This window comes from Sminthopsis crassicaudata, chromosome 6 (assembly GCF_048593235.1).
Source record: "Sminthopsis crassicaudata isolate SCR6 chromosome 6, ASM4859323v1, whole genome shotgun sequence".
NCBI classification, from domain to species: domain Eukaryota; kingdom Metazoa; phylum Chordata; class Mammalia; order Dasyuromorphia; family Dasyuridae; genus Sminthopsis; species Sminthopsis crassicaudata.
This window is the reverse complement of record NC_133622.1, coordinates 251,818,172-251,844,587: the sequence shown is the minus strand read 5'-3', so window position 1 is coordinate 251,844,587 and position 26,416 is coordinate 251,818,172. Positions and strand designations below refer to the sequence as shown.

The 26,416-nt window shown below is 56.1% G+C and overlaps 3 protein-coding genes across 9 annotated transcripts in view; 1 reads left to right on the top strand and 2 right to left on the bottom strand.

The window, feature by feature from the left end:
* The window catches only part of PC (pyruvate carboxylase), a 74,913-nt gene extending 72,119 nt beyond the window's left edge, over positions 1–2,794 (top strand). For both annotated transcript variants that reach the window (XM_074272659.1, XM_074272658.1), the window contains exons 15-21: positions 106–346; positions 458–707; positions 921–1,165; positions 1,377–1,556; positions 1,648–1,896; positions 1,967–2,107; positions 2,211–2,794. In XM_074272659.1, the coding sequence (XP_074128760.1) occupies positions 106–346; positions 458–707; positions 921–1,165; positions 1,377–1,556; positions 1,648–1,896; positions 1,967–2,107; positions 2,211–2,459 (1,555 nt within the window). In that variant the 3' untranslated portion in view covers positions 2,460–2,794. The remainder of the gene's footprint in view (positions 1–105; positions 347–457; positions 708–920; positions 1,166–1,376; positions 1,557–1,647; positions 1,897–1,966; positions 2,108–2,210) is intronic.
* A 944-nt stretch (positions 2,795–3,738) lies between these two features.
* RCE1 (Ras converting CAAX endopeptidase 1) lies at positions 3,739–6,036 on the bottom strand. 3 transcript variants are annotated; one of them, XM_074272667.1, is made up of 8 exons: positions 5,716–6,036; positions 5,403–5,505; positions 5,217–5,300; positions 5,044–5,122; positions 4,613–4,780; positions 4,429–4,500; positions 4,287–4,349; positions 3,739–4,210 (listed from the first exon to the last, which is right to left on the bottom strand). In XM_074272667.1, exons 1-8 carry the CDS (start codon positions 5,898–5,900, stop codon positions 3,975–3,977), a joined length of 990 nt encoding a protein of 329 aa, XP_074128768.1. In that variant the 5' UTR covers positions 5,901–6,036; the 3' UTR covers positions 3,739–3,974. The 3 variants fall into 3 exon arrangements, with proteins under 3 accessions (XP_074128768.1, XP_074128767.1, XP_074128769.1); XM_074272666.1 differs by having other exon boundaries at positions 4,429–4,459; XM_074272668.1 differs by having other exon boundaries at positions 5,217–5,296; positions 5,716–5,941.
* Positions 6,037–6,537: 501 nt separating this feature from the next.
* TOP6BL (TOP6B like initiator of meiotic double strand breaks) overlaps positions 6,538–26,416 on the bottom strand; it is a 69,095-nt gene continuing 49,216 nt past the window's right edge. Inside the window, exons 5-16 of one of the 4 annotated variants that reach the window (XM_074272662.1) lie at positions 25,832–25,915; positions 24,463–24,518; positions 24,178–24,249; positions 21,091–21,283; positions 17,556–17,703; positions 15,604–15,744; positions 13,227–13,348; positions 12,569–12,679; positions 9,814–9,897; positions 8,325–8,394; positions 6,781–6,968; positions 6,538–6,671 (exon numbers count right to left, since the gene is read on the bottom strand). In XM_074272662.1, coding sequence (XP_074128763.1) covers positions 6,555–6,671; positions 6,781–6,968; positions 8,325–8,394; positions 9,814–9,897; positions 12,569–12,679; positions 13,227–13,348; positions 15,604–15,744; positions 17,556–17,703; positions 21,091–21,283; positions 24,178–24,249; positions 24,463–24,518; positions 25,832–25,915 — 1,386 coding nt within the window. In that variant the 3' untranslated portion in view covers positions 6,538–6,554. Of the gene's footprint in view, positions 6,672–6,780; positions 6,969–8,324; positions 8,395–9,813; positions 9,898–12,568; positions 12,680–13,226; positions 13,349–15,603; positions 15,745–17,555; positions 17,713–21,090; positions 21,284–24,177; positions 24,250–24,462; positions 24,519–25,831; positions 25,916–26,416 lie in introns of all 4 variants that reach the window. The other 3 variants (XM_074272660.1, XM_074272664.1, XM_074272663.1) reach the window with 3 other exon arrangements.

Below are 26,416 nucleotides of genomic sequence, written 5' to 3'. Positions count from 1 at the left end.
GGGGGAGGGAGGAACCCAGGAGATGGAGAGGAGAAGGGGCCCGTGAGGGGCGGGAGACACTGCTGCCCGGAGGCGCCCCCCCCCCTTAGCCCCTGCCCCCCTCAGGTTCTGTGAGGTGGCCAAGGAGAATGGGATGGACGTGTTTCGCATCTTTGACTCCCTCAACTACCTGCCCAACCTGCTGCTGGGCATCGAGGCGGTGGGCAGCGCGGGGGGCGTGGTGGAAGCCGCCATCTCCTACACGGGCGACGTGGCCGACCCCAGCCGCACCAAGTACTCCCTGAAGTACTACACGGACCTGGCGGAGCAGCTGGTGCGGGCGGGCATCCACATCCTGTGCATCAAGGTACCCAGGCCCCCGTGCTCCCCTCTCCCGCCCCTGACCCCTGCCTGGGCCCACCCCCCACCCCCTGCCCCACCTGGGCCCCGTCCACCCCGGCTCTCCTTCCTCCCTCAGGACATGGCCGGCCTCCTGAAGCCGGCGGCCTGCACCATGCTGGTGGGCGCGCTCCGCGACCGCTTCCCGGACCTCCCCCTGCACATCCACACCCACGACACGGCAGGCTCGGGCGTGGCCAACATGCTGGCCTGCGCCCAGGCCGGGGCCGACGTGGTGGACGTGGCGGTCGACTCCATGTCGGGGATCACCTCCCAGCCCAGCATGGGGGCCCTGGTGGCCTGCACCAAGGGGACCCCGCTCGACACAGGTAGGGGCTTCCCTGCAGACCCTCCCTCCTCCTGGGGGTGGAAGCAAGCAGGTGCGGGAGGGAGTGACTAGGGAGGGATGCAGCAAGGAGCTGGGGGGACTGGCAGGGGGATGTAGAGAAGGCCCGGGGGCAGCCGGGCCCCAGGGGTTGAGGAGACGCAGCGAGGGCCCATGCCCCCAGCCCAGCTGCCGGCCTCTGTCCGTGCTCCCCCAGGGGTGCCTCTGGAGCGGGTGTTCGACTACAGCGAGTACTGGGAGGGAGCCCGTGGCCTGTACGCGCCCTTCGACTGCACGGCCACCATGAAGTCGGGGAACTCGGACGTGTACGAGAACGAGATCCCGGGGGGCCAGTACACGAACCTGCACTTCCAGGCCCACAGCATGGGGCTCGGCTCCAAGTTCAAGGAGGTGAAGAAGGCCTACGTGGAGGCCAACCAGATGCTGGGGGACCTCATCAAGGTGAGCCCCGGCCCAGGCCGAGCCGGCCCGGAGAGCCTCGGGGGAGGGCAGTGAGGGGGATGGGCCCTTGGCGCGGTCCCTGGCCTCCAGAACTGGACTGGGCATTAATGATGTGGGAACGGAGGCCGTGAGGAGGCGCCAAGTGGGCACGGGTGGGGGTCGCGGCCCGGTCTGTGGGCCCCTCCTCAGCCCCGGCCCCTCTCCACCCCAGGTGACGCCCTCTTCCAAGATCGTGGGGGACCTGGCCCAGTTCATGGTGCAGAACGGGCTGAGCAGGGCCGATGCCGAGGAGGGCGCCGAGGAGCTGTCCTTCCCGCGCTCAGTGGTGGAATTTCTACAGGGCTACATCGGGGTCCCCTACGGGGGCTTCCCCGAGCCCTTCCGGACTAAGGTGCCTGGCGGGGACGGGGGGGGGGGGGAGAGGCCGGGGAGCCTCCGGTGGGCTGGCTGGCTGATACCGCGGGGGCCTCCTCCCTCCCCAGGTGCTGAAGGACCTGCCCCGGGTAGAGGGCCGGCCGGGCGCCACGCTGCCCTCCCTGGACCTGGGGGCCCTGGAGAAGGAGCTGGAGGAGCGGCACGGGGAGGAAATGACGCCGGAGGACGTGCTCTCGGCCGCCATGTACCCGGACGTCTTCCAGCAGTTCAAGGACTTCACCCACACCTTCGGGCCCCTCGAGTGCCTCGACACGCGCCTCTTCCTGCAGGGGCCCAAGATCGCCGAGGAGTTTGAGGTGAGAGCGCGGGGCTCTGGGCGCGGCCCCGGCCTCGGCCCCCCCTCGCCCTGACCCCCTTCTTCCACAGGTGGAGCTGGAGCGAGGCAAGACCCTGCACATCAAGGCCCTGGCCATGGGGGCCCTGAACCGGGCGGGGCAGAGACAGGTGTTCTTTGAACTCAACGGCCAGGTGCGCTCCATCCTCGTCAAGGACACCCAGGCCATGAAGGTAGGGCTCGGGCGGAGGAGGGAGGGAGGCCGGGCCGGACGGAGGCTGGGCACAGGGGGCCACGAGGCTCTCCACGACCCCGCTCTCCCATCTCCTCCCACAGGAGATGCATTTCCACCCCAAGGCCCTGAAGGACGTCAAGGGCCAGATCGGGGCCCCGATGCCCGGCAAGGTGATCGACATCAAAGTGAAAGAGGGGGCCAAGGTGAGCAAGGGCCAGCCACTGTGTGTGCTGAGCGCCATGAAGATGGAGACTGTGGTGACGGCGCCCATAGAGGGCACGGTCCGCAAGGTCCACGTGACCCGTGACATGACCCTGGAGGGGGACGACCTCATCTTGGAGATCGAGTGACCCGCTTCCTCCCTCGTCCCCAGTGCCTTAGCATTGGAGGCCCGCTCTCCCCCTGGATCTTTCACAGTCGCCGCCACCGCCCGGGAGACCCGGGCCGTGGGAAGGGGCGGCTCACGGCTCGTCCCGGCCACCCCGGGGACCAGCTGCTCACGGCCAGGGGACCGAGAGAGGGCCCCCCCTCTGCCTTCCCCGCCACGTGCAGGACGCGTTTCTTTGCCAAATTGGTGCCCTCTTTCTTCGGGGGGAGTGGGGGTTCAGGCCAGGAAGATGGAGGGACAAAAGACCGCCTCATCTCAGCCTCGACAGACTTACTCAATAAAGCCGATTGTCATCTCCTCGCCGCCTGGTCCTTTGCCCTCTAAGTTAGTTTCAGGCTTCTGATCATACGTGAAATGGGGAGAGAACGGGGAGAGAACGGGGAGAGAACGGCGTGTCCTGGGCCGGCCACTGAGAGCCCCCAGGGGCAGGAAGCAGGGTTTGGCTGGAGGGATGAACAAAACAAGCGGGGCTTCCAACCCCACAGCCGAGGGGCTCAGGGACCTGGGGCGTGGTCCCGCAGGGAGGGAGGGGCCTCCAAAGTCCCCACATCAGAGCAATCCCGAGTACAGACCTCTCAGAAAGGCAGCTGCCCTGACCCCTCCTCAGGGACTGGCCCTAGGGACCAGAGGTCAGGGGGCGACACGCCAGGCTGCGTGTCTGTGGTCTGGCCCGGAACTTCGAGCTGCTCTTCCCCCTCCTCAGCATTTGCAAGAGCCTCTTAGGCCATAGATTTCCTGATTAGGAGGGACCCTAGAGGCTGAGTCCAGACCCCCCCTCACACATGAAGTCACCTGACCGGCGCCCACAGCTAGAGAGTGTCAGAGGCAGCTCGAAGTCTGGCACGGGCACCGTGGGCGCCTCAGAAGACAGTGGGGGGGGGGGGGCGGTGTCATAATTCTAAGCCGGGCTCATCTTTCCTGAGCTAGGGAGGCCAGTGCGGACCACCTCCCTCCTCCACCCGCAGTCCTGTCTGTTATCTCTGTGCAGCTTTGGCCAAGAGCCCCTCCCCATGCTCCCCATGGAACACGTCTGTGGGGGGATGAGCAGTGTCCAGCTCAGCATACAGTAGGTGCTTAATAAAGGCTGAAGGAGTCCCTTGTTCACAAGCACCACCCTCCAAGGAATCTGTTCCCATTTCAGAGGAGGAAAGCCGAGGGCAGGCGGATGACCTGTTCTGAACCCGTGACCCCGGAGGGAATCCCTCCCCGTCCAGCTGCCAAACGTCAGCCCTGACTCTGGGTTACCCAAGTTAAAACTCTTTTAATATCTGAATACAAAGCCCAATGCAAAAACAGGGAGGCCGGGAGGCTGGAGGAGCCCGGCGCCCGGGAAGAGGGGCCAAGGTCCGCCCCGGAGGCCGGGATCCCTCCATCTTTTTCTCGGTCCCCGGGGTTCAGCTAGCTCCGGTTTCTAGCCCCCCTCACCCCTCCCCCCTCTCGCCGGCAGCCCCGAGAGTCCGCAGGGAGGGAGCCGAGGTCAGGAGCACAGGGAGCCCGCCGAGTCGCCGGCCCGGTCCAGCAGCAGGCAGAGGGGCAGGCTGCTGTACAGTCTGGGCTCGGTGAGGGGCTGCAGCAGCAGCACGAAGAGCAGCACGCCCAGGGCGTAGCACAGCAGCAGCGGGCACCTCTGGGGGTGCTCCAGGGCCGCGCACACGGCCGGGAAGCCCATGTAGTTGCAAAAAGAGTGACAGAGGACCGGCCCGATCAGGTGACCTGGGGAAGGGGACAGCGGGTCAGCGGGTCAGAGCTGGGCGCCCCCCCACCCCGCCCCCACCTGGGCCACACCCACCGGTGCGGATGAAGAGGAAGGCCGTGTACGCCCCGAAGACAGCCGTGTAGGAGAACTGGAACGCTGCAGGCAAGGGGGCTCCCGGTCAGCGGGCACCCCTTCCCGGCCACCCCCCCCCCCACGACGGCCCCCCAGGCCTCACCAGCCGACAGGAAGATGCTGCCCACGCTGCCCTGGCGGAAACGCAGCTGTTCAATCACGTGGTGGAAATGGGCTGGAAGGGAAGGGGGCGACTTGGGGACACCCCGGCCTGCCGCCCCCGCCCCCCTGCGGGGAGAGCCTGCCCCCGGGGCCCCCGCCCCCCTGGCCCGGGGAGGGAAGCTCACCGACGCCGAAGAAGAGGGGGCAGGTGAAGACGGCGGGCCCCAGGCCCGTGCAGGGGGCCAACATGGGCAGCATGCAGGCCCGGAACACCAGCTCCTCCGTCAGCGGGGCGATCACCTGGTTGCGCAGCCAGCGCATGTCCGTCAGGCACCGCAGCCAGGCCTGAGGGGCTGAGGAGGAGGGAGGGCGTGAGCCGGGGTCCCCCAGAAGCTCCCCGGGCTCCCCAGTCCTCCCCCCACCGTCAGGGCTCTTGGGAAACGCGTTGGGTTTGTCCGGTCAAGGAAGTGCTGCGAACCTTACTGCACCCGTTTCCTGGGAGGGAAGACTGAGGATCCCGACCCTTCTAGAGCCCTACAGGACTGAGCTCACCCCGTGCCCACGACAATGGGGAAACCGAGGCCTGGCTCCAGCCCCCGGCCCCGGCCCCACTCACCCAGGGCTACCTTCAGTCCGTTGGCCAAGTCCCAGGGACAGTCCAAGGAGAGCTGCATCAGGGGACCCAGGAACAGGATCTGGGGGAAGGCGTGGGGGGTCCTCAGTGAGGGGACGCGCCCCGCCCCCCATCCCCCCCGCCCCCCCCCCCCCCGGCCCCCGCCCGGGACGCACCATGGTCAGCAGCAGCGGCAACAGCGCGGCCGGGAAGATGCCCTCCAGCCTGACGCCCATCAGGGTGAACAGGGATATGCCTGGCTGAGCCCCAAGAAGAAGGGGCGTCAGGCGGGCCCCGCCCCGAGGCCCGGCCCCCGCCCCGCCCCCTCCGCCCCCCCACGCTCCCCGGCCCCGCCCCCGGACCTGGAGGCCGGTGAGCTCCTGCCAAAGCAGCACGCAGAGCGGGGAGAGGCTGGACACCACGAGGACGCTGGTGAATCTGCGCTTGATGACCGCAGGATGGTCCCTGGGGAGGGGCGGTTAGTGTGCGGGAGGCCCCGAGCCCCACCCCCGGCCGGGCAGAGACCCCGCCTCGGGCAGGCCTCCAGTCGGTTCCGGCCCCGCCCCGGAAGGCTGTCATCGAGCTCCCGCCCCCAGCCCCGCCAGCCCCGGCTTGCTCCGGAAGCCCCGGTCACAGCCCCGCCCCGTTGCGCAAATCCCGCCCCCCGCGCCGCACCTGGGCAGTTCGCTCTTCCACACGTAAAGGCTGCCCACGTAGGAGCAGGCGAGGCTGAGGCAGGAGCACACGGACACCCAGCAGCACAGGCCAGGACCCGCGCCGCTCAGCGCCGCCGACTCGGGCTCGGGCTCGGGCCCAGACACCGACAGCAGCCGCAGTCCGTCGCCGCCTAGCGCCGCCATCGCGCTCTGTGCCCGGAGCCGCGGAGTCCGGCGCGGCGCGCACCAATGACGCGCACCCGGCGACCGTTCAGGCGGCTCCAGCAGGGCCCCCGGGACGCGCAGCGCAACGTCACGACGTCGCACGGAGCTGCGCCTCTGCGCCCTTCGGGCTCCGCCTCCTCCTCGCTCGGGCCTCGCCTCCCCCCGGCTTCTGCCCCGCCCTCGCGTTCCCCGAGACCCGCCCCCTCCCTGGTCCGTCCCCGGCCCCGCTTCGCTCCGGCTCCATCCACGCGCGCCGCCGCCCCGCGCCGCCCTCGGCCCCCATCCGACTCGGACTCGGACTCGGACTCGGACGTCGACCCGGACTTTGACCTGGAATACTACCTGGCCCCGCCCCTCCTCCCGCCCCCCAGCCCCTCGTCCCTCCGGCTCCGGCCCATTCGATCCCAGGCTCCGTCCCCGCCCCCGCTATCCTCCAACCCTCAGTTCAGCGTCCACAGCCTCCTCCCTCTGCCGGACCTCCGGTCCCCTTCCTCCCCGGATCTGCCCCCCTCGCCCCCCGGCTCCCCGGCCGCCCCCACCTTCCTTTGGCCCCGTCTGCGCATTCCCCGTCCGCGCTCCCCGACCACGGACCGGCGCAGCGACTGACAGGAGCGGCTGGGCTGGTGGGCGCCTTTATTGCGAAAAGGGAGGGCCGGAGCTGTCCCCCGGAGGTCCGGGCCTGGACCCGGACTCCGCGCCGGCGCTCAACCACTCGGACAGGTTGGACACCTCCTGCAGCCACAGCGTGTCCTAGGAGGAGGAGAGACGGGGAGGCTCTCAGGGGCCTCCGGCTGGACCCGCTCCTCCTCCCCATCCCCAGGGGGTCCCCTCCCTCCTCCCCCCTCCCGGAGCCAGTTACCTCCCCGCGGGTCCCGGAGCTGGCGCTGCCCTTGGCCTGAGGGCAGGCGGCGCTCGTTGCCGTCGAGCGCTGGGTGGCTTCCCTGAGGCCCAGCAGGGGCGGCCAGCCGGCATCCTGGGCCTTCCTCGCCAGCCCTTCTCCTGGGCAGCACTTCTTGGGGCTCGGAGGCCCTCCTGGACAGCAGCTCTCTGGAAAAGACCTCAGGCCTCACCCTGTCTCCGGGGCTCAGGCACGTGGGGCAGCATGCAACCCTCCTCCCTCTGGTACCTTTCCAGGGGCTCCCCAGTGCCCTCCCAGCACCTCATCGGGCCTCACTTCCCCTACCTCGGGGCCTTTCCACCTTGTCCTCTCAATTCAGCGGTCCTCCACCCCCGCCCTCTTTGCTTGGCTTCCTCCCTCTTGAAAGGGTCAGTTTCCCTCCCCCCAGATGTTGCCCATTCGTCATGGACTGGATCCCCCCAATCCGCTATTCCAGCCCATAGCGCTCTCCCAGTTTCTGAATTCATCCCCCCAACCCCACAGATATTCGCATAGATGGCAAGCTTCCCGTATCATGACCCAGTTGCACCTTCTGGGACTGGGAAAGTCGCAAGCCATTCTTCCCCAGGCTACTTGGCAATGGGGAGAGTAAAGGAAGTCCAAGTCCTGGCCTCAGGGAGCTTACACCATGAATGCCCCCTGGGTCCATCCCCCATTACTGGGTTACAGGTGATCTGAGGGGTGGACTAGGAAAGGCTTGTCAGCCAGCTGCAGCTGAAAATGAGGGGCTTTGAGAGGTGGTTGTGAGGGGAAAGTCAGGGAGCAAAGGATAGGCCAAATGTGAGGGATTCTGGGAAGGCGGCCTACTGGGGGTTTCCATGGACTAGAGCCTGCTGGCTGCGGGCCTGACTGGTCTCCTTCCCCCCCCCCCCACGTTGTCCAGTGACTGACTGGTATCCCAGAGCGTGGACTTTGTTAATCATGAATTTATGTAACTGTGAGTTATTAGGGGAGACCCAGGGGATGAACCTCCAGACAACATTCCCAGTACCAAGCACTTTTTGCTATATAAAATATACTTTTGGTGAATGCCTTTAAACTGTGACGTGCCCTGGTAACTTTAAAGTATGACTGGCAGCAGGCTTTTCAGAGCACATGGGCCGCCCTGGGCGGAATGTGACGGAGTGACATTCCAGTGACGAAGGCAAGATGGCGGCCAGGAAACCCCCCCCCCCCCATGAGGTCCATGGGAACCAACTGAATTTAGGGATTCTTTTTCCAATCATGTGGCTTGTGGTTTGGGAAGCTTTGGGTGTTGGGATGACACTTGTGCTGAGGGGGTGTTGGCCCAGGATGGTCACTTCCAGAGCTAAAAATGGTGCTACAGCCAAGAGGGCAGCCCACTAGTTGGGGGCACAGTATCCCCCACACCTGCATCTGGGTGTCCTCTCTGCCCCCAGAGGACAAGCTTCCTCCCACAGCACCCTGAGAACACTTATTTGGGACTTTGGTCATGAGTAGAGGGAATACGTGAGTGTGTTTGAGATGCACATCCAGACCCTCACCTGCCAGGGGCTCCTCCAGGCTCTCCTCCCCGTCCTCCCTCTCCTCAGGGTGGCTCGGCTCAGGAAGCAGCTGGTCGGAGTCAGAACCCCCCATCCCCCCGTGAATTTAGCCCAACAGGCACAAGCCCCATGTGAGGGATCCCCTTCCCATAAGGGTAAGACATGGAACAGCCACCTCAGACATCTCCCACCATCTTCCTTGAGAGCATGGCTGAAGCTGCACCTCTCCTGGGGCCACTCTGCCCCCCCCCACAGGGGACGGGCAGGTCACCTGATAGCCTTTCTTCACAGCTCGGGAGGATCGACTCCCTCTAATCCCAGAGGCCCCAAGCCCTTGCATCTGCAGCGGCAGTGACTTAGGAGGGCCTGGCTTGAGTGCTGTCCCTGGCACCAATGACCAGCCTCTCTGAGCTAACTCGGAAGGGCCCCTCGAGATCCAGTCAGCTCCATCATTCCTCCTCAGAGCATCGAGGCTGGGAGGTCTGGGCAAGTAGGGAATACTGGAGTGATTGACCGGTGCCCTTGATCTCTGCTTTGGTTGCCCTCCCCCTCCCCGTGGGGTCCGTGAGGGGGAAGGGAGAGAACCAAGGAGAACAGGCCTCTCGTGGGCCCCAGCTAAGAGAGGCTCTGGCTCTCTGTGACCACAGGGCGAACAGCAAACACCTTTCTGGCCTTCTTCACCTCTAGGGAGCCCCGCCAAGGCCTTCACAGAGCCAACTGCTTATTGGGAAAGTCTCCTCCAACTCTGATTCGGATGGAGGGGGCGAGAGGTAGCATGTGCCGGGAAAATGAGTGAGCCCCCCACCCTGACCCCATCTCCTCTCAGACCCTGGTGGGGACATTCTGGGGACCTGGGCCTGCCCATGCAGGAACAGCAGCTGCAGTGACGGGAGACCCAAAGGGAAAGTTGTGACCCCCAAAGTCCGGTTCAGCAGCAGAGCTGGGGGCTGGGACAGCCAGGAGGGCTCCCCGGAGCTGCTTGGGGGCGGGCATTGTCTGACTTGGCCCAGGACCGCACACATCAGGCCTTTATCAAGTGCTTTTGCCCTTTTTCCTGCTTCATTCTTCCTGTCTTACCTCCCAGCCCCCTTATTCCCAGCCACTCAGAGGGGCTCATCCCCTGCTCTTCGGCCTCCACCCCCATCCTCCCCCTGGGGGCCCAACTAAATTGAGAAAGCTGCTCAGTGGAGGCCCCCAAGCCGGTGGGCACATGGCAAGACCACAGGGAGCATCAAAGTGCCCCTGGCAAGGGTCAGCAGCAATCGCAGCCCCTTCTTCCAGGGCCTGCTCAGGGGAGCTAGAGGCAAAGGGATTCCTGGAATGAAGCTGCAGTTCTAAAATGGCGCCACCAGGGGTCAGGCCTGGGCCACGAATGAGCCAGCCCTAGAAGACCAAAAGGGGGATCTTTGGGAGGCTGCCCCAGCCCAGCTGTCACCGGGGCCACACCCCTCACCCTCCGCTCTGCGGGCAGGGCCTCCCGAGAACTCACTTTCTTCGGGTACAGGAAGCGCCGGCACACGGTCTGGCGGAAGGCTTCGTGCAGTCTCATCCCGAACTCCTGGGTGTCGGCTGCCTGAGGGACCAAAAGTACAGTCACCTACTGTCCTAGGGGGTAAACCGAGGCCGGGAGCCTTGCCTGTGCAGCAGAGCGGGAGGCGTGCCCCATTCTCCCTCCGTCCCAAGGGTTCCCCAGCCCCCGGGGGTCACCTGCAACACCCCTCTCTCTTGTCACTGCTGCCTCCCGTTCCTACCAGCTCTCTTCTAACCCCTGCCGTCTGCCCCCCAAACTAAGCCCTCCCCCAGGGTCAGGGAGCGGCTCCTTGTTCCCCAGCTGCTGGCCGAGTCCCTGAGGACAGCCCCCTCTCTATGGACTGTCATTTCTCAGTGTCTTGGTGTCCGTCCCTTGGGACTCTGTCCTGGTCCTTCTGACCTTCGGCCACCTGCTTCCACGGGTCCAAGGTCATCCCTCTAGAGGCAGCCCCCCGAATCTCCACAGCCAGCCCTAACCTCTCTCCTGAGTCCTGCTCCCCTCCCCAGTGGGCCAGGCTCTGGCTCCGGGGGTCACAAAGTGGATGCATCCTTAGTCCCCGAGCTTCCCAGGGCAGCAGGCCTTTCTCCCCTCTCCCTCACACAAGCGCGGCCCCTCCACGCACCTGACGCCCCTCTGGGTCTTCCTCAGCCATTATTCCACAGTGGCCCGAGGGCCTCCCGAGCCCTGGCAAGCTCTCTCTCTTCCCAGGGAGCCGGAAGGCTGAAACCCCCCAAGCTAAGGGGCCGGCCCCATCTCGAGGGCAAGCTGTGCCCCCTCCTTATTCAGGACTGAACAACCAGTGCACCTATTATGCACCAACCCCAGGAGATACAAAGCAAAGCACCCCAGCAATTTTACCTGGGGAAGACAAAGATCTTGGTCTGAGCCAAGGAGGGCAGCCTGGAAGAGGGAGCACAGGCCCAGGGCACTGCCAGCTGTCTGGGGAGGGGGGCGCTGGGGAATAAGGCTAGCGACAAGAAAGGGAGGTGGGGGCTGCCCCAACAGGCCTAAAGGTTGGCATTTTGTTCTGGAGGTGGGAGCCAGCCATATAAGGTGGGGGTAATAAGCAGGAGACACCAGGGTCAGGAAAGCCAATTTGGAGGCCACGTGGAAGAGGCTTCTCAGGAGTGGAGGCTAGAACTGATGGACACATATTAAGCTCCTGCTGTGTGCTGGGGCTGTTTGAGGGGCCGGGATACCAAGACAAAAGCAAACCTGTCCTAGCCCAAAAGGAGCAAATGGTCTTTTGGCTGATAAAATACCAGGTCATCCGGGGGTGGCGGACGGAGGGGTCTGGCAGCCAGCGGGAAGGTGCTGGAGCCAACTTTTAAAGGAAACAAAGGATCCAAAGGAGTAAAGGAGAGAAGGGCAGTCAGGGCACAGATTGGAGCACTGCAGGAGGGGCGGCAGAGGCCGAACGCCAAGTGGAGCCATGTGGGACCGGGCTGCCAAGGGCACAGAAGCCACTGGTGGGTCTGAGGAGGGGCATCCTTGGCACACCAAAGGGGGTCAGGGCCAGGCCTTGGTCCCATCGCCTCCTCTGGGTCCTTGCCTGCTGCCTGATGTGCCGCCAGAGACCCTCCTTAGGCCCCTGCACCCCCACCATCACCCCGGGGTTTCCCCACAACAAGGGGTGCAGGCCTGGCTGCCGGCCCTCTCCAGTTCTTGGGCTTCAGTCATCAATGGCCTCTGCTCCTCCCGAGTCCGGAGGCTGCTCTCTCACTCCTGCCGATCCGCCCCTTTCTGCTTAGGGCCCACAGTGGGCAGCCCCTCCATCCCGAGCCTCCTGATGTGGCCGCGCCCTGCGATTCTGCCCTCGCTCTCCTCCTCGTCAGCACCCTCCATGCCCACCACTCCCAGATCCAGGCCTAGTTCTTCTCCAGATAATAAAGTTACAATTGACATTTATGTAGCCCTTCATGATTCTGCGCTCACTTGATCCTCGCCCCCATCTTACGAAGGCTCCCATGGCAAGGAAGTCAGCATGAAGTTTCTCAAAGGGGCTGAGGCCAGGAAGCTGAGGGGGGGGAGGGCGGGTGCTGGGAAGGAAGAGGGGGAGGTTAATGGGAGTGGGGGCGGACAAGGTAGGGAACAGGTGGTGAGGAGCTGACAGAGACTGAAGGGAGGGATTGGGAAGGGGAGAGGGAGCAGGAGCTTGCCGGTATACATCCCCCACACCCTCTACCTCTGTCTCCATCTGCATCTCTGTCTCTATCTCTGTGTGTCTGTGTGTCTCTCTCTGAGTCTGTCTCTCTCTGACCAGGTGGAGGAGCAACTGCCTGGTCCCCAATCACTTGAGTAGTTCTAAGTGCTTTTGGTCAATCCCTTTCCTCGATCCCTGGGTTTTCCCAAGTCCAACAGGCCTGCCGATCCCATTCCCCGTCCTTCTCTGTTGTTGTTGCTGTTGTGTTGGCGGAAGGGGGAGACACATTTGTGGGTTTGCTGATAAAGAGCCTCCCTGCACCTGCCTGGCACCGCTGGCAGTGACTAAGAGTTTCCTGACTGGCTGAAGGGACCCGGAGGGGTTCCACAACATTCACCACACTGCCCTAAATGCTGAAGGGCTGGAAGAATGGAAGAAAATGCTTTAAAAAGATCAAAAATCCTTCCAACAAAAGACTGGACACTAGGCCAGCAGAGCTCTCCGGGGCCCTGAGTGCGGCTCCCCGGAGGAGTGAGAGGAGGGAGTCTCCCACAGCCACTTTCCGCTCACCTGGAGGGTCTGGAGACAAAGGGCCCGAAAGCCACTGTTGGTGCTGCCAGCCACGACACTGAGGATGGAGCTCACGGCCACCGGGATGGAGGCTTGCACCTTCTGTTGGGCCTGAAAAGGACAAGAATAAGGGGAGAGGGCTGCAGGGGTCAGCACCCATGTGCTTCTGGTCAGGGGCCTCAGGTTGGGAAGAAGGGCCAGATGAGAAAGAAGATACATCTGCTCAATGAGGATATTTGGAGAGTTCAAGGAATCCTGGGAAAGTTCCTGCCCTCAAATAACAGCCAAAACATGGAGGACGTGGATAATACTAGACACACCTGATATGCAGAAACAAACATTGGTCAGGTTTTGCCACATTAGGGCTCTTTTTAACCCTGAAACAAGAAAGGAAATACCAAGAAAACAGGACAAAGAAATCAAGCCGGCAAAAGGAAGGAAGACTGGGAGACACAGAGAGACAGCAGAGGATGAGGAGCCAGTAATATACAGTGACTGTGTTCACGAGCCCTCCATTGTGCTGGGGTGGGGTGGAGGGGGGCAGGGCCCAGGAAGGTTCCTCGTTCAGTTCCCCAGTCACGGGCACCCCCACCTCAATCACTTGCGTCTTCCCCGCCAAGAGAGAAGGGGAAGCTGAGGGAGAAGGTTTCCCTCTCACCTCGAGGGCTCGGTGCTGCTGCCTCAAAGCCTGGTCCACAGCCGTCTGGATGGCGTCCCGCACCAGGCTGTGGTTCTCCAGGAGGATGCGATTAAGATGAGTCAGGAGCAAAGATTGCCTCCCTAAAAGGAGAGATTAAGAGCCCCGATCTAGGATGAGCCATTCAGTTCCTTATTCAAGGAATATTTTTTCAGTTTAACTGATATCTTTGGTTTCTCCACCAATCCCCAGTGATGCGCGCTTCCCCACCGTTCCCTTCCTTGTGACAAAGAAGAACAGTTAAGAAAAAGCATCTAACCCAGAAATAAGGTCCGACAGTAAGTGTGACCCACCATACCCATAGTCCCCCACCTTTCTCCTTTTAAAAGCAGGAACTAATCCCGGCTCCTACACCGAGATTCAGGTCCAGACATTTTGCGACATGTTAAGTGTCGTCTCTATTTCTGAGCCGAGTTCCGGGCAGCCTGGCTCCCCGTTTCAGACAAGTCCTCCCACAGTTTTCTCAATCTACCATCTCTGTAGTTTCTTAAAGGGCAATAGCGTCCCTTTACATTCATGCACCATTTCCCAACTGAAGAACGTGCCCTTTACATCCAATAAGGGGAAAGGAAGGAAATCAGCATTTATGTAGCACTTAGTAATATTATCTTAGCTGCTATTATCTCCATTTTAAAGTTGAGGAAAAGGTAAATAGAATTTAAACGATTTGCCCAGAATCCCACACTGAGAGAATGTCTGAAACCAGTTTTGAATTCAGATCTTCCTTCCTAGGGCAGGTGGTTGACTTTAATATTCCTGAGTTCAAATCTAGCCTCAGACATTTCCTAATTGTGTGGAGCCTTCACCCTGGTTGCCTTAAAAAAGTTTTAAATAAAATATTAGCAAGGAGACTACAATAATATATCATAAAGACCATATAAGATGCCAAGGTTATTGGCCTAAAACTTAATGAATATCACTTAGAACCTCAGACTTGAGGTCTCCTTCACACCCTTGTTTTAGGGAGAAGAATACTGAAGGTCACAGTGACCACATGGTTACACAAAACTGCCAGGCTGCCAGCAGGACTTAAATCCAGGACCTCCGAGATTCCATCGCCCTTAAGCATACAACTTGGGTCTGAAGGCGGCTGGGCCACAGCCTCGCTGATCTCAGGATCTCTGCTCTCCTCAGGAGGGTCCTCCCTCCACCAACATGGATCCCAAACCCCTCTAAAACTCAGCAGAAAATCTGAGAGCTGCAGAAATTGAAAAACAGCCCCCTGCCACCCACCTGCAAGTGAGCGTCTGATTTTGGCAAGACCAGTCTTTGGCAACAGGATGGAGATCTGCCCCTTTCTATTATCATAGGAGCAGAGCTGGAAAGCCAGAAGGAACTTGGGAGGGTAGTGGACCCACCTCCCGAAGGAGGAAATAGATGTCCCCAGGGCAACACAGGTTCTAAGTGTCTGAGGCGGGATTTGAATCCAGATCTTTTTCAAGTTGATGGGGGAACCCCGAAACTGTCCTTCTTGACTTTTGGGGTGAGCCCTGAAACTCTCCTGACAAGGACTCACCTTTGGGGCAATGAAGTGGTTTCATTAAGATTGGCCCAAGGACCATTCCCTACTTAGGTGAAACTTCAGTAATCTCATTTAGCTTTCTATCCACCCCTACTGAACAGAAAATTGGCTCAAGACCACTCCCAGTAAGTGGTCTCATCTAGGCCTGGGGGCAATGCCAACATTGAAGGAATCTCATTCAATTGAAACCTCAGTTTCAGATTCCTTATAAAAAAGGGCAGAGGCCCAAAAGCAGCACCACGCCAGGCCAAGGGACCTCTCCTTGGCCTAGCTGCCTACGAGGAGCCTCTGCCCACTGAGAAGTAACCACTCTTTATCTCTCTCTCTCTCTCTGCCGGGATTTCTTTGCTAGACCTTTACTTCTCTGTCAGGACCTTGGCCAAAACCTCATCAAAGTCAACAAGCATTTATTAAGTTCCAACTTTCTGCTTCTTTTAAATATTGGGGATTCAAAGAAAAGCAAAACCCAGTCCCTGCTCTATCAGCTGAGGACGTAGGGAAGACAGAGGCAATGCACCAACAACTGTGCACAGGACAGCTCCCTATGAGATAAGACATGGGAGTGTTGGGGGAGGGCATGAGATGGAGGAGGACTCGGAAGGCATGGGAGGAGGGCTTTAGAGGAAGCCAGATGGCTGGCCTGCTGACACCAGGGAAAACACAGCAGTTCAATGTATCAAAGAGAATTGATTTACAAAATGCCAGAAAGTCATTTAATCTACTTAGCAATGTCTCCGCTGCTGCATCAGGAACAGGGAGACATGGCCCTATCAGCTGAGGCTCTGTCATCAGCAGACAGTGCTGATCTCCACCTACCCCAGGCCTCGGACAGCTGAGCTGGAAATCCACTGTGGAAATCCACCATGAGAAAGAGCAGCAGAGCTTGTTCCTCTGAGTCCTGGGGCTGGCTTTTGTCACGGGACTCAATCCAATAACTCACATCGGGAAGAACCACGTCTAAAGGATGAGATCAGATGTGACATTTCAAGATAAGATGGTTTTCAAGTATCCAGGATTAAGAAGTTTTCTGTGGCATTGAAGCTTACACTGAATGGGGAACAGAAATATGGAGGCAAATATAGGGGAGGGGGTGGGGAAGGAGGGGAAAAGTTAGTTGCAAGGGTCAAGGGTGAAAAAATGACCCATAAATGTGTTTTGTAAATGAAAAGCTTTAATTTAAAAAAATTAAAATTAAAATAAATACATTTTTTAAAAAGAAAAAAAATATGAAGGCAAGTCAGCTTCCTTTCTGGGTCCTATCTAAAAGATAGTCAATAGCGCCTGCCCGGCAGAATCCATGCACAGCAATAAAGTCACTTGGTCCAAAAAGCGAGGAAGGTCTAAAGCGGCTATGGTGGTTAGGGTCACCCAGAATATAGACCGGATACCTAAAATCCCAATGGCCCAAGATCCCCTGGCCCTGGGCCCAAGAACCGTGCAGAATCAGAAAATCTTTTCCAATCTGGTTGATGTCCTAAGAACTGAGTGTGTCCAGGCTCACCACCAGACAATTCAGAACAGCCCCCCCAGATTGGAAAAGGGTGGGAAACAGGAGTCTGAGAACAAAAAAGCAGAGAAAAGCCCCTGGGATTTGCCTAAGTGACCTCTTTGTCATTTTAGCCTTCTGCAAGGCTCTGAGAATCTCTCTCAGGGGTCCATCCACCAATCACAAAAAACATGAACTTATTCTTCACAACCTTCATTTCATTCTGAAATAGCTGAAAAACTACCTAAAAATGGTCTCCTCCTTAAGATCACTTCTCCGTCCAGGCCTCTGTCTGTGTCTTTTGGACGCTTTCCTTCCCCAACATGGCAACCAATCCCGGGACATCTCTCTTTCCCACAAGTCATGGCAATCTGCTGGATCCAACTGTCCCAGCTTCCCTCTGGATTTCAGGCAGCTAGAATTTCTATAATATTGGAGCTAAGAGCCCGGAAGTCTTCCTGACCCAGCTAATTCCACATCCCCATTCCTTGGAGTACCTGGTAGCTTGGTCAGTTTTTAGCAGAGCTCTGCATTCTGCGCATGGCTCTGCATGGAACTGATTGATTCCAACAACTCACCAGTCACAGAAGCAAGCTTCAGCTATTAATGGTAAAAGCCCGTGACGCCATCTTACATTTTATCTGCTTAGCTGAGTGAAGACCCTTTCGTTTGTGGTAGCTGGCTAAAATGGGACCCCAACTTAAAGAGAATAAAAGCTTAAAGGGAATTCAGAGTCATCTGGACCACTCCAAACGAGGCCGAGGATGCTCCCTCCAACCCCTCTGGCATGTGGTCACTCAGGCTCTAGCTGAAAACTTGTCTGGGAGGGGGGGAGAAGCTTGATTGCCGCCCCCCACCCTGGGGCCTTTCTAGTTGCTACTACAACACTGTTCCTGCCATCCAGCCCACCCCTCCTGGGCCCTGCACAATAAATCTACTTGACAGCTCTTTCCTCAGAACAATGTGGCTGCCTTGGAGATTAGAGCAAACATAATGGGGCTCTCTTAGTAAGCCCAAGAGGAGGATATGGGTCCCCCTGACTCTCCCCCCAACCCAGTGCACAAAAGCTGCCACAGAAGTGGATAGTAAGCCATGTTACTCAGAATCTGATATACTCTGACCTCCCTATTTTGCTTCACCATTTGTTCCAAGTGGGTGGCTTGTGCCAGGCCCCTTAATCTAACAAGCCAAAGGGACTGGGCGCCACTCCGGCCACCTCGGCCATCTCCAATTCCTCCCTTCCCTCTTCCCGTCACTGGCTTTATTCAAGAGTGAGCTGTACCTTCTTCCAAACTGATATTTAAGTTGGGTGTTGCACACAAGTGGTATTTCTTCCAGTCAAAAAGGTAGGAATGATCACTGAAGACGGTTAATGGATGCTCCTGATTGGGAAATGTTAGAGGCAGACCTGAAGGTCCATATAGAAATATGTATGGTAGCTAAAGAAAAGTACCAAATTTTGGTTTCTAAATCCCCAATATTAAGAAGGTTATAATATAGAAATTATATTCTATTTTAGTATTAAGATATAATTAATGTATAATATATAGTATATAATATCGAAAATAATAGAAATATAATATAGAAATTCCCTGCTCCATACTTCCTGTAGATTTAACTGGGTAAATATAAAACTTAACCGCTTTAGGCCTCAGTTTCCCCATGTAAAAATGAGTTAGTGCTTTGTTCTAGGCTTCCCTCCAGTGCAGTAACTCTAGACAGTCATATCATTCTGTATTGGCCTTTCCTCAACTACTGGGGAGTTATGGCCTCCCAAATACCCTCAAGCCTTTATTTGGGGCTCAGGGTGAGCTAGGTCGCTAAGACCCTGGCATCTGATCCAAGAGCATCCCTCAGGTGTGTTTAGGGAAGCCCAACAGCTAAGAACAAAAGCAGAGGGCTGAGAGGCAAAGGTGTCTCCTGAGAGGGTGAGCATAACAATGCCAACGTAGGCCAGAACAGCAAGAGGCAATAACCCGGAGGAAAGGACATCTGAATCAGGTATGAGAACTTCAAGCACTTGGGGGATAGGCTGTTCAGTGACCACATGTGCAAAAGTGAAGCAGGGAAAGAAAAGCACTTACAAAATGGAGTCTGAAGAGAGCAACCAAGAAAGGAAATCCTCCAGGATCCCTTCACTTATATGTGAACATTTCAAAGGATGGACAACCTGTGTCATGCTGCCGCGGATCGTTCAAACAGCTCATGCTTCAAAGCCCATCTTGGGGCAGACGTGGCCACCCGACTCCCGACTCTACACAATTCCCTCAAACTGGCCCCATCCAAACCAGTGGGACCTAACAAAGATTGGCTTCTGCCAGCCTGGCTTTTGGAATCCCCAAGCCCCCTCCACACCCCAAAGTCCAGGAGCACTTCTACTTTTTTTTTTTTTTCTCCTAACAAATTTACTTTTGGAAGGCAGTTGGGACTAAATGACTTGCCTGGAGTCACACAGCTAGTAAGTGTCAAGCAAACTCGGGTCCTCCAGACTCCACAGCAGTGCTCTAACCACTGCACCATCTGGCTGCCCTCAGGAGTGCTTCTTTCTGGTGCCCCCAAATCAGACTTGACCCCATTTGTCTACAGATGCTTCACTTGCACTTGGATCTTGTCAATCTGAGCAAACCCCTGTGATGCAGCTGCAGTCTGGGCCCAGCTTCTGCCCTCTGTTTCAATCCCTTCTAAAAGAAGCTTTGGTTTGAGTCTGAGCAGAGGCTGGACAGACAACCGCGTGTCCTGCCTGCCCCTTTCCAGGGTCTCTTTCCAGGCTCTGCCTCCTGCCTAGAACCCTAGGAAGTCAGCCTTCTGGTCAACAGCCCCAGTTCAGCCACTAAACCTTCATAACCAAAGGCCAAGCACGAGCCAAACCCTTGGACCCGGCTGCGTCACAGACACTCGGGGCCAAAGGCTCTCTCAGCACCTTGCGCTCCCCATAGAGAGCACATGTGGCTCAGAGGCCAAGTTGGGCACTGGGGTCTCCTGGAGCAGAGAAGCAGAAAACCTGTTTCCTCAGGCTCCTCAGTGTTCCTCCTCCAAGGTCGGCGGGAGAGCCTGCTCCCAAGGGTTAAATAGCCCACTCTGTAGTTTGGAGTGTTGCCCTCTGACCTTCACAACCTGGAAACCTGAGGGCCATTCTCAGGGCCACAGAGTCGGCTCCTCCCAGATGCCTCGGAGCATTTGCTCCCCAGCCTTGCCTGCCCCATCTTCACTGTCCGATTTCACATTAGTCTTCAATTCTGTAAACTTCCTCAGACCCTAAAATCTTCCCTCCAGACCCTAAACTCTCAGCCCCTCCTCTTTCTCGCAGACATTTCCAAGATGTTGGCCCATAGATGGCCCAAAGGGCACCCAATAGGTAGCATCTCTGAAGGCTCAGTCCTTTCCAATTTCCCTCTGAGGATCCCCAAAGCAACAAAAGCATTGTCAGCTTCATCTCCCCTTCCCTCTTAGGAGATTTGCTAACTGCTGGGCCTCATGCCGTCCTCAAGCCAACCCTTAGGAGATCTATGCAGACCCTCCTTGCCCTGCCCCGCTCCTGTGCCAGGTCTGGCCATGGGATCTGGCCACAAGCTGTCTGCCATCTCTCTCCTCCTGCTCTTCACCTTCTAATCCAGATCTTGGAGAACAAGAATCTTTTCTCTAAACCTAAAGCATAATATTAATGCCTCTTTCTTGCTCTGAAATCTCCAGGGCCTGCCAGCTGCCTTCTGAATTAAGTCAAAATTCCTCCCACATGCATTGTTAACTGTTCCCCCTTCTCCTTGCGGGTGCCCTCATTTTCTATTATACCCAGGTTTAGATTCTCTGCTTTGGTTCGGCACCTGCCAGACATGTTGGAGGTCACTGAACTGCCTGAGCAGGGCTGATTGTTAAATTTTCAGTATAAACATTTACACTTTTGAAAGCAGTCAGTGCCTGATTTGTTGACTGTCCAGATTTTAATGTTTTATATATATAATGAAGACATATATTTAATAATGGCTGCATTTGGGGGGAGCTAACAGCTAAGTCTTTGGTAGCATGCCCCAGGGCCGCACCCCCAGTGCCTCTGTGACTTCTGCCTCTAAGTTGTTTCATGTACCAGTTCATAGAATTACCTCATTTGAAACTGAGAAAAGGAATGACCCTTGGAGATAACATACTGCAACCCCCGCACTGTAATAAAACTAACACGGTGCTTTAAGGTTTACAAGGCACATTAGTGACCTGTGTGGGTATGATTCTGATTTTAAAGCTTTGTTAAGAGGTAAAGGGCTGTGGCTCCCGTCACATAGTTCCTGAAGGCGAGAAACCCTGCTCTAACCTCACACACAATCGTAAAGCTCTGTAAAAAACCAATGCTGCTGCTTGTTTGGGAGGCCAGCCCTTGAAACACTTCCCAGAAAACACCAGTGGGGGAAATTGGGGGAGCCCCCTTTAGCCAATCCCACCAGTGTCCTGTCCTAGGCTCCTCTTCACCTTCTCACACATAGCAGGGATAAAGACAGGCTTACTGATTCAGAGATCTCAGGGAAAAGCTCTACAAATGACATAAAATCATTCTAAGTGGGAAGTTTTCCTCATGTTCTAAGGATGTGAGTAACAACCACAACAAAAAAGGATTTGAAATGATTTCTATGTGGTCCTAGAGGAAATGAGACGCCCTTATTGTCACTGGTACCCCCCTGGGTCTGTGTGGAAGAGGGATTCCCCCAGAAGCAGAGCTTGTGTGGCCCGAGTGTCTGAAGGGCCAGTGCAGCTGCCGGCGGCCCTCTCGGGCCTGGGAGGCCCAATCGATTGCCAAAGGCAGTCTGGCCCCTGCATCATTCAAAGGATATGGAGGCTGTGGAGATCCTGCTGGTCTGGTTGGGATGGAGCTTGTGGCAAGGACACAGAGCAGCTGCTGGAGTGAGGGTCAGCTCCCCCAGTAAGCTCATGGCAGCTTCGTCATCAGGAATGACAAGGACAACAGGATGCCCCAGAACGGGGTGGATTCTGCTGCAGACTTGCCGGGCCCCTGAAAATCCCGGCCTGGTGACACAGAAAACAGGAAAGGCAATGTGTTGAGGCATTTTTTCCCTAAGGATATTGCTCCAAAAAACCCATTTGTGAAGCCCCCTCTATGTGCTCAGACACACATATACAGGCCCACACAGCTACTCTACTCATACCCTCACATATACAAGTGCACACACATTCACACGCACACACACACGCACACACATACACACACACGCACCCCATTCTCTGCCTGTGCTTGGCTCACTTGGCTCAGCTCCCCACCAAAGGTGCCATCAAAACTGGTATCGTGGGGACGGTCCCACCCCACACTTCAGATTTCTTCAGAGAGAGGGGCTGCACTGGAAGGCCTGCGAGGTCCCTCCTGCCTCGAGGTCCTGGAAGCCCAGGCCCTGTTCCTGCCAGCACCACCAGCAGCTTCCCTTTACCAAAAGGAATGTTTGCTATCTCCACCGCCAGCTTAGTTTTTCAAGCAGTGACAGTCGGTGGGGCAGTTTGCATGAGCGCCCACGACTTGCTTGGCCGGCCGGAGTCAGGCTTGGGAAGGTCCCTGAAATAACTTTGTCTTTACAGTATACACCCTCAGTCCAGATGCTTTTTATATCACTGGGAAAATTCCATCTCCTACGATGCATAGGCTAAGTCAGATCTTCTCTCCCCAGGAAGACGCACGTTGGGGGTAAAATTAGGTGGCTACTCTCCCACTAACAAGTCTGTCCTCTAGAAGGAAATGTCATCGAGCCTCTTTCTTCCCTCTGCCTTAAACTAAACACTTTCCTCTTCAGCACTGGCTCAAATAAACCTTTACCTCCTACCTGTCTGGAGACAGCTCAGTTAGGAGAAAGCTTGTGGTTCATACCTGAGTGACTCCAAGGGTCTTAGGGAAGGGAGGGGAACAGGCATTTTTACAGCACATATCATGTGCCAGGCACCGGGTTAAGCACTTTACAAATCTCTCACTTGATCCTTACAACCACCCTAAAAAGTAAGTGCTGTTATTACCCCCATTTTGCAGCCGAGGAGACAGAGGCAAACAGGTTAGGTGACTTGCCCGGGGTCACACAGCTAGTGTCCGAGATCAAATCTGATCTTAGGACTTTGTGAGCCCAGGCCCAGAGCACTGTCATCTAGTTGCCCCTGGCTGGTGAGAACCGGTCCTACCCTAAAAGGTTCTTGGAAGGCAGATATCACTGCTGAAGGAGAAGCCCGGCATTTGGCTACATGAAGGCTCCAGCTATGTCCTTTCAAGAAATCCTAGGATCAAACAAGATGGCTGTCTCAACTCCCTGGGCCCAGCCCAGCCTGGGCAGATCCCTTCATTCCCAGAACAGCCTCACCCCCTATAGATAGGCTCGGGAGGATGGACTCGGAGTGAGCAAGCTGCCACCGAAAATGGCTTCTGAGCAGGTCAGAACAGACTTCCTTCTCCTCACACCAGGTTCAAGTGAGTTGTAACAGTGGGAAATGTCTGGGTTGTTCCTCAGTGAGAAAACACCCAAGTGCTCCTCGCTTTCTTTTTTTTTTTTCCCCCCCTGAAGCTGGGGTTAAGTGACTTGCCCAGGGTCACACAGCTAGGAAGTGTTAAGTGTCTGAGACCAGATTTGAATTCGGGTCCTCTTGAATTCAGGGCTGGTGCTCTATCCACTGCGCCACCTAACTGCCCCTGCTCCTCGCTTTCTAACCTCAGTGCTACCTGAGGCCCTGAAGAGCCCAGGTGACTTGCCAAAGTTAACACAGCCAGCATGTCACAGCGGGATTTGAACCCAGGGTTTCCTTGCTCTTTGCTACACCACTCCAGCAGTAAGAAATGGGTGTCACTAGGAGATGGGATTTCAATGACACAAATGATGTTGATGAAACTGGATGCAGTTTTTTTTTCCAGGAGGTCACCAGCTCTAATACTGACCAGATAAAAGGCTGGGGAAAATGGCCTCTAATTGTGGAGTAAACAGCTCCTAAATTTCAAATAAGTAATTAGAACGGCACTGATTTAATGTGAGAAATCATTTTTTCTAGACTCAAAAATGTTAAGGGTTTGAAAGCACCTTAAGCTAGGTAGTATGGTGGTTAGAGCACCCAGCTTGGCTTCAGGAGGATTCACCTTCCAGAATTCAAAGCCAGTTTCAGATACTTCCCAGCTGTGTGATCCTGAGCAAGTCATTTCACCCTGTCTGACCAGTTTCCTCATCTATGAAATGAACTGGAGAAGGAAATGGCCAACCGCCCCAGGTTCTTTGTCAAGAAAACCCCACGTGGGGTCACAAAGACTCAGATATGACTGAAAATGACTTAACAACCAGAAATAATCTGCTTCAACTCCCCCAGTGAGAGAGATGGGGAAATGGAGGCCCAGAGAGGTCAGCTTCCACCAGGTTCCCCTGAGGCCTTGTCCAGCCCTCCTGCTGAGAGAAGACTGTGCAAGAGAGCTATGTGGAGGAAAGGTAAGCATGCCTTGATGGGGCTTTTCCTGCTTTCCAATTCCCTGCCCAAAGCACTGTATGCCCACAGCCTGCTCCTGGATATGACGTGTAGGGCCTCCTCAGTGGGCACACGCTCCCCCCTAAGAGAGATCCGAGGGCATCCTCCCCAGGGCTCTTGGTGCCAAGAGGATGCCCCCTTGCAAACTTAGCTCAGCAAATCCTCCCACAAGAGCTCAGACACATCTCTGCCCTAGAGCTTGAAGAGTAACACAAGCTCTCATCTCAGAATGCTGTGATACCGTCAGGACTAGGGATGAAAAACTGCACTGAAAAAGCCCAGATTTCAGGTTTTCTAACTCACTGGGGGGGTCCTAGCAGGAGAGGACGGCGCCCCCGTGAAATCAAACTGCCAAAGGAGCCCTCATATCCCAAGAACCTTCTCTTTCCCACGTCACAGATGGGAGAGAGACAGAGCTTCTCCTTCACCTCATATAGTGGTGCTGATTGGTGAGCAGGCCAATCCCATTTAGCAGCTTTGCAATGGGCTCCTTCTCTTCCCTGGGAAAGACAGACACCAGTCAAAGTTCTGATAGGTCACCAGCCAGCGACTCCCACATCCTGTTCCAGCTCACAGCGGAGGCTCTCGGACTGCCACCTCACAAGACTCCTTCCACGCCCTGGTCAGGCTGGTGACTGGTGAGCTGTGGGTGCAGGGGCTCCTTGTCAGGGCATGAGAAATGGCATCACTTCTGCTGCCAGAAAGGGCCTTACCCAAAGGTGTCCTCAGAGAGGACTCCGTTCACCTTCACACACAAGCGGAATCTGACCTACAAACAAATGAGAAGCTGGAGTACTGAGCAAAGGCTGAAGGGAGACGAACACCTCCCCGGCCCACCCACAGTGGTCCCCCTCAGGACTCAAAGCGTTTTCAATCCAGTCCAACAAAGGGCTGTATGCTAGGCCCTGGGAACAAAAGGTTCTCATTAGAGAAGACCAAAAGAAATCTAACAAGATGAAGGGTACGGACATTTATTTAGCACCGACTGTGTGTGTCAGGCACTGAGCCAAGTGCTTTTTATAAATATTATCTAATTTGACCTTCACAACAGCCCTGTGAGATAGTGCTGTTATGATCCCCATTTGAGGGAATTGCCGCAGACAGAGGTTAAGGACCTTGCTTAGAGTCAGACAGCTAATAAATGTCTGAGGTGACATGTGAACTCTGGTCTCCCTGACTAAGTTAACTGTGGGTTAGGGCTGGGGGAAATCGGGAAGGATTTTCCATAGGAGGTGGCATGGATGTGGAGTCTTGAAAGAAGCTGTGGATAGAGGAAATCTACTTCATGCCCCCAGAGGTAGCTGATGCCAAAGTGCCAAGAAGGAGGGCCAGGAGCAGCAGCTAAGCCAATGGGACCTAGGCTGAAAAGGTAGGCTGGAGAACACCCAGGGAGAAAAGGAGCAAGGGGCAAGAAAGGGAAGAGTGCCCAACAGCTAGAAACTCGGCTATCTCAGGGAGTGGGCCCCCCACGAGCATTCTGGATGGCCAGGGCTCCAACACACAACAAAGCCATTCTCCAATTTGCTCTCCTGGTCATCCAGAAGAGGGGTCAGCAATGCACCTGAAAGAGAACTGAGGTTCATCTAAAGAGGCAACCGCAAGGCTAAAGACGGACCTCTTATCTGGACAAAAGTCAAGAAGTCTTTCTATTCTATCTTACTAGGCAGGTGGTGGGGGCCACAGGAGATAGAGCACTGGGCTGAGAGTCCAGAAAAGATGAGTTCAAATCCAGCCTCAGAGCTGTGTGACCTTCACCTGTCTGCCTCAATTTCCTCAAATTTAAATGCAGATAAAGATAGCACCCATCTCACAGGTTTGTTATAGGGATCAATGAGATATTTGTGAAGAGCAGTTAGTACAATGCTTGTTCCCCTCTACCTCTTAGTAGAGACTTTTTCTAAGGTACGCTGAAACCAAACCAGCTCAAACTAAAAACCAGGAGCATCTCTAAGACACACAAACAGACCCTCCTATTTTCAACCATGGAGAATCTTTAGCAAAAGAGATGACTTTCTCCTCTCCCCACCTCCCGCAGCTACTGCCCAGTTGCCCACAGCAACATCCCGCTAATAAACATGTTACCTTTGGGTGCACTATGCTGGTTTTGTGCAAAAACTGCTTTATAACCAGACAATCTGTCATCAAATTTGCGGGCTTTTCATCAACCTGTTTAAAAAAAACACACACACACTAGTCCAAACCCTCAGATTACAAATGTGCCAACATATGGTGCCGTTTCTTGGACAAGAATGAATATTTCACATGAAGCTGTTTGAACATTCAGAGAAAAACAAAATTAAAACCATTGGGGTTGAAATGAGAAGGCAGGCAGAGGCTGACAGATCCCCGGAGGAGGGGAAGGCCCTTAAAGCCTCTTCTCAATAGCTTGAACTTGACACATTAAAGGCAAAAGGTTGCTTGAGAAGTATGTAAACAAAGCCAAGATAGTCCTCTGGGGTATAGCAGTAATGTGAGAAAATACTTGTAAAGCACTTTACAAACCTTAAGATTATCTATAAATGCTAGCTGTCATTAGTAGATAATGGACCAAAGGGAACAATGCTTAGAAACACAATCCTCCTTTTGGTTCACACAGGAGATGATTCCCACCAATGTTTTAAATAAATTCCCAGAACTAGTTGATTGGCTTAACAGGCCTATATTATT

Bases quoted from the DNA above. Each gene is read 5' to 3' on its own strand.
- RCE1 (XM_074272666.1), bottom strand. From the start codon at position 5,900: ATGGCGGCGCTAGGCGGCGACGGACTGCGGCTGCTGTCGGTGTCTGGG. The intron at 5,506-5,715 runs GTGCGGCGCGGG...GCCCCTCCCCAG, and splicing joins TGGAAGAGCGAACTGCCCAG to GGACCATCCTGCGGTCATCA. The intron at 4,350-4,428 runs GTGAGGCCTGGG...CCTTGCCTGCAG, and splicing joins CAGCATCTTCCTGTCGGCTG to CGTTCCAGTTCTCCTACACG.